Raw genomic sequence first — 6091 nt, 5'->3', positions numbered from 1 at the left:
CCTCCCTCCCTCCCCCATCACACCCCTCCTCGCAGCACCCTCAGCTCCCCCCCAGGACGTGCACCTGTTCAGCCTTAGCTCCACCAGCCTGAAGGTGAGTTGGGCGGCGCCGCCGGCCGGCCGGCGCCACGGCGTCATCGTCAGCTACACGGTCAGCTACCAAGCTCTGAGCGGCGAGGACACCGAGCGCCACGAAGTGAGCGGCATCGGCGCCGCCGCCTCGGTCTACGTCATCCAGGACCTGGAGCGCTGGACCGAGTATCAGGTGTGGGTGCGCGCTCACACCAAGGCGGGGCCGGGCCCCGAGAGCGCTCCGGTGAGGATGAAAACACAGCCGGATGGTACGTTGACGCCAGAGGTGGCCAAAGTACTCCCAAAAAAGCAGAACTAGTGATCCCGCTACTTTACTCAAGTCAAAGTTGAAAAGTACAGACCCTGAAATGTGTTGATGCACAAAAGTAAAAATGCATCTTCCTCTCAGTTTACGTACAAAGTTAAAAATTGTCAGAGAAATAAATACTTTAGTAAAGTACAGATGGACTTAAGTTTCGTCACAAAGTTGACGCAAATAACATGCAAGGCTTGTCTTCTTTTCTCCCTCCTCCTCCTTCTTCTTCTTTGTGTCTCATTTGTTGATCAATAACAAGCTAATGAGGCGCTCCTGCAGCCCCGAGGGGCGCCGTGTTGGTTTTTGTCTCTCCCTTTTTTCTCCTGGTTTCAACTTTTGAAAATGTATTGCAGGTTATGTCTCATCACCTCGGGACTTGCCTCTGTGTCACTTCCCTCTTTCTCCGTTTACACAGCATCCAGGTTCTAAAATGGAGCGGCGCGCTCCCTTGCTCTCTCTCTCTTCTTCTTCGTTTGTTTGCTACTCCTCAGAGAAATCAGCCTGTAATGAATCTTTTTTTTTTTTTTTTTGAAATTCAGCTCATTTTCACGCCGTCACCGCACCCACACGCTGGCCCACATTTTTGCCGGTCCAAAGTTGCTCTTGATCCACCGCCAACGTCGCTTTTTTTTTTAATAATCAGACGTTTCTCTCATCAAAGCACCGTGAAAATCCCCGACTCAGCGTTTTCCCCGACCTTCTTTTCGGTTCACAGTGCCGGGAGCTCCGCCGCGGAAGCTGGAGGCCGAGGCGGTCAACTCCACCGCCATCCGCGTGACCTGGAAGCCGCCGCTGCAGAGCAAGCAGCACGGCCAGATCCGAGGCTACCAGGTGGCCTACACGCTGGTGGAGAACGGCGAGCCGCGCGGGCAGCCCAACATCCTCGACGTGGTCTTGGCGGAGGAGCAGGTACCTTGTCTCCGCCACTGCCATGTCTACTTTTTCTTTTTTCATGTTTCATTCTCTCCCCTGCTTTCTCTCGCTGCTAGTTCACGCTTCAGTCCCCAGCCCATACATGAACACCATTGTCTTTCTGTCCCCTTTCCTCTTCAGTTTCTCTCCATATGACATTTGACTTGAAATTGCCTCTCCCGACTTTATAATACAAAAAAAGAACTGATCGTCTCCCTCCCTAAGGTTATACCGTAGCGGCACATCTTCTGTATGAGGGCTTTCAAATGCACTGCCTTGTGTTGCCACGATTCTACTCGTCTAACTTGACGAGTTTTTGTGCTGTGCACCTCAAAACACTCAGCTCTCCACTCATCTATTCCCATTGAAATTGATGGAAATGGTCTTAATTCATTCCAGCCTTTTTTCTACAAGATCATAGTTTATAAAAACAATGAGTAATGACATAACTAAGCAGAAAAAATGTAAACCATTCAACAGTTTTGACAACATTTTTTGCTTCAATTGAATGGACATTGTGCCTCTCCTTCTGGTGTGCACGCACTGACCCCCCCCCCCCCACGCCCCTCCTTCCCCAGGCACGATAAACAACACGGCGCTCCGCAGTGAACCGCTGTAATATTAGTCATTCTTTGCAGAGGGTCGTAAAAATACAGGTATATGCCTGTGAGAATTGCTGTTTGTTTTGTTAAAAAATATATTTTTACACACACTAGCTGCTTTGATAACATTGATGACATTTAAAAAAATAAAATAAAATAATGCAATCACCTAGGGACACGGAGGTTTTCGGAGCTCTTTCCTCTCTTTTCACATCTTACCCCAGCACGCCCTTTCCTTCTTCATCGTGTGATGACTCGCCAAAGAACCCAATAAAAAAGCAACTCCGTTTGTCCTGCTGCCTGCGAACATTAACGGGAACACGCGTTTACGCGCCGCCCTTCGCTGCTTCGGAGAAATCATCTCATTTTTCACACGCGCTCTCGCCGGTCCGCGTTTCGGGAGAGCGGCCGAGGGTACCGCTCGCCTTCCATGGCAAATAGACGCCGCCGCGCCCTTGAGCGAGGGCCGCTATTAACCCTCATTAACAATCGTAAATATCCCGCCGTCTTCACCCCGTCGCACGCTGCCAAGGTCAGCTGAGTAAGTAGGATCTTTTTTTTTTCACGATAGGACATCCTTTTGTCAAAGGCTGAATGAAAAGTGTTGGTGTGGACAGATGTAGGCATAAAATTGGCATCGTTAGTTGGAGGGTGGCTCGGGGTGAAGTGTGAAGGCTCCTGGCTGCATAAATAGCAGGCTTCGGGAACCCGATAGGAACTCTCTATTTTTTGCAGTCACAATGAAGGTTTGATCACTTTTTGGCCAAAGTTATACATAATGCCCAATCGAACACATATTCATTGGTCGTTTATATTAATGTTTGAATATTCTACTTGAATCTTGATGCCATACAGTCAGAGAAAGTGATCCAAAACCTGATTGCTATTTATATTCACGCAATCACTGTTATATTACGTATTCCGTGTTTAACACCGGTCAAAATATCACAATTTTTAATCAGAGATGCAAGTGAACACATTTAGATGATTTTTTTTTTTTTTTCATTGAGTCAGAATCTGTCCTCGTTTTCTTTTCTCGAGCACATCCATTTTTAATCATAATACAATAAAAATGATAGATTCTGTAAAATAGTAACATTTTAATATTTATGAATGAAGGGTTAGGTTCAGTAGCAGGTGGAATATTTTTCTGAAATGTCATAGCTAGAGATCACACCGCACGGTAAAATCCGCATTGCACAAGCGTGTATCGGTCAAATGAGGAAAAAAAACAAAAACGAAAAATGTCTCCGAAAAATGATGTGCCTGAGAGAAAAAAAAAAGTAAAGACATTTTGAAATCAGCGTCAAAACTACATTGATGGACATATAAAGCCATCTGTGAGCAAATGTTGCTCTTGACATTTGATCATGTCAGTTCTGGATCTTTTTTTTTTTTTTTAATAAGTGATGATGAACTCAAAATGTTCAAAGGCCCAAATTATTTGAAAACACTTCAAATATTTGGTGCTCACACATCGCCACCAAACGGGTATTACGCTCGTACCCCTATTGAATAACCAGCATGCTGTCTCACTTGGACCCCTTTTAGTGTGCGCCGCAGATAAGATGGCGGCTTCTTGCCTGCGCATGAACCTGCCGGCTTGAACTTGACGTGATCCCGAGCTTTCGTGCCTGACAGCTCTGGTTTGTGCCAGTGCCACGCAATTAACACATCTCGCAAATTGCCACTCGAGTCAGTCGTGAAGACGCTTGTCTCCCCCCACCCTCGCTCTCTCTCAAACCCGCCGTTGTTCCCGCCTCTGGCAATTCTCTATCTTGCCTGCTGTCTCCCTTTTTCCCTTTTGCGTCATTCCGAGAGAGAGCCTTTGCGTGCAAGTCGGTTCCCCTCGATTTAGTCATCTTGAGTGGGCCACCTGCACGGGCCTGCCCGGACATCAACGAAGGGAAGGACCACACAGTCAGCTAAAAACAAAAGTAATGTTCAGACAGCCATTTTCTCACCCAACCGTCTCGCCACACATCGTCTATCACCTGGCAAATCATCACTGTGTTGACACGTAACACAAGTAAGCTCCTGTAATGGGGTAGTATTGAAAAAAAAACACACTTTGCCTGTCAAAGAAGACCCATTTCGTTATTATTATTATTATATATGTAACAAGAATTAGGGGGCTTGTACCACGCAGACAGGGGGAGAGCATGCAAACTCCGCGTAGGTAGGCCGAGGGCTGGAATCGAACCCGACTGCTCTTTGAGGCGCTCGTGCTAACCACATTGACCTGTGAACAGTTTTGGTGTACCGCAGAAGCAAACTTAACATACAGGTTAAAAACATTCTTTGACTTTATCGAAGGTGTCACGCAAACCTGACTGCGATTGGATGGCGAATTCCGTCTGCATGGCTATCACCTCTCCCTCTGCTCTTATCTCTGGCTGCCGCTCACCTCCTCACGCTTAGCCGCAATGCCTCGTGTGTGTGTGTGCGTGCGTGTGGGCGCGACAAGCACCTCTTTCCATGCCCCAGCCCACACAGCACCCTCAATTTTCCGTGCTAATTTTAAACCAAGAGGCCAGAGCTAACAGCGCGATGCTATCGACCCCTTTTTTTGCGACCGTGACGGACGGGGACCGCTTTTGCTGCTTTGCACTTCGGGTAACCTTTAGGCAATTATTACCTGTGATAAAAGGCCCTTTTTTCCACTGTGCAGTACATACTCTGCTTTTCTCGCTCGCGCTCTTATACGAGCGAAAAAGGTCTGCTGGGGTTCCAAATGTGACGATGGCGACGCACAGCTAAAGATAAACGCGCGTGGGAATGTCACGTCTGCATGCTCCCCTGTTGCTCTGTGGAAACTGCAAATTTTTTTCAACAAAGAAAAAAAATTCAGTCGATAATAATTGATCAAAACAGACTAGAAACGTAATTAAATGAATTATTCCTTGTCCTGTTCCCTCTGGTGTCCCCGCCTTGTCCAATGGGGAGCGGTATAATATAGCCATGCGGACACAAATGGAAGAAGCGTAAACCACTTCTTCTACGACTACGACCGTAAGCGGCTTTGTAAGATTCTCTCATTTTCCGTAACAGATCAAGAAAACGTGCCTGTGAACATTATTGCATCTGTCGACATTTTCCTCCACCGTTTATTGAAAAACAATATCTTCTAAAACTGCTAATAGCAATGCTAACCATTGCTATTAGCAGTTTTAGACATAATATTACCATAATACCATAATATACAATAATATAACATCACGCGCTATCCTGCGCGTAATGTTTTGCATATTGTTTGTTAGCATTAAGCTAAGATGACACTGCTAAGGTAGCAGCGTCTTTTCGACAGCTTGAAGCTTCTTTGTTGATGAATTTGTTTACTCTTTGCCAAACCGCGAAAGAAAATTCACTAGAATGACGTCTCATACCTTTCGAAACTCATAAGCCGGGTCCCTCCAAGTATCTCAAGGACACCGGTGGAAAGCAAAAAGAAGGACAAACGCAATGTTAGGGGAAAGCTCATGAAGGGGGTCAACCCGGTCGCCAAACAAAATTAGAATGGGCACCATTGCACCTGATCGTACATTTATCGGTGACAGTCATCGGAAAATGGTGTGCTTTGTGGTTGAATGCGTCAGCCCGCCTGTTTCTCTACACTTACTGCCCATGTTTGCCCACATTCAGCAGCCGCTTTCTCGGCTCCATTTTGCCTGACCGTTCATGCGTTTGCGGGCTTCACGCGTGTTTGTGTTGGCTCGTGCATGTGTGCGCGCGCGCGTTTGTTTCGCCTCACTGCCGGAGATAGGACTTGAATAGAAATGGGGGAACAAAAAAGCACCTCAGCCCATTTCACTCCATCACCAATGGCAGCTCCTTCTCTTCCACATCACTCGTCACGCCACCGCCACCTCGGTCTCATTTTGATCGCCGCAAATCTCGGTCCGTGTCATCGCATTTGCATCCGTCGGCGACGATGAAACTTAGCGGCTAGCGGTGGCATTGGAAATAGAAATGTGTGCCAGGGTAAATTAGAATTCTCTGCCTGGAGTTGAGGCAAAAGGAGATTTGCGATGAGACTGAAAGCTGAAAGGAAACAAATGAAGCAGTCAGGTACAGCGCCTTCCGACTGTGAGTTGTTATAGATTTGTTTTGGCTGCTTAAAGCGGGTACAGTGAACCCCAGCCGTTGGCGGCGGGTTGCGACCAGGCCCTGCCACGAACAGCGAAAAAAT

The 6091-nt window shown here is 47.1% G+C and overlaps 1 protein-coding gene across 1 annotated transcript in view; it reads left to right on the top strand.

Annotated features, from left to right (window-relative positions):
- LOC109507374 (receptor-type tyrosine-protein phosphatase F-like) overlaps positions 1 to 6091 on the top strand; it is a 182987-nt gene that overhangs the window by 84765 nt on the left and 92131 nt on the right. Inside the window, exon 11 of the mRNA XM_019856751.1 lies at positions 1104 to 1297. Coding sequence (XP_019712310.1) covers positions 1104 to 1297 — 194 coding nt within the window. The remainder of the gene's footprint in view (positions 1 to 1103; positions 1298 to 6091) is intronic.

The sequence above is a fragment of the Hippocampus comes genome, unplaced genomic scaffold, assembly GCF_001891065.2.
Source record: "Hippocampus comes isolate QL1 unplaced genomic scaffold, H_comes_QL1_v1.1 scaffold105, whole genome shotgun sequence".
Classification (NCBI taxonomy): Eukaryota; Metazoa; Chordata; class Actinopteri; order Syngnathiformes; family Syngnathidae; genus Hippocampus; species Hippocampus comes.
Note: the sequence above shows the minus strand (reverse complement) of the source record. Positions and strands in the feature narration are given on the sequence as shown.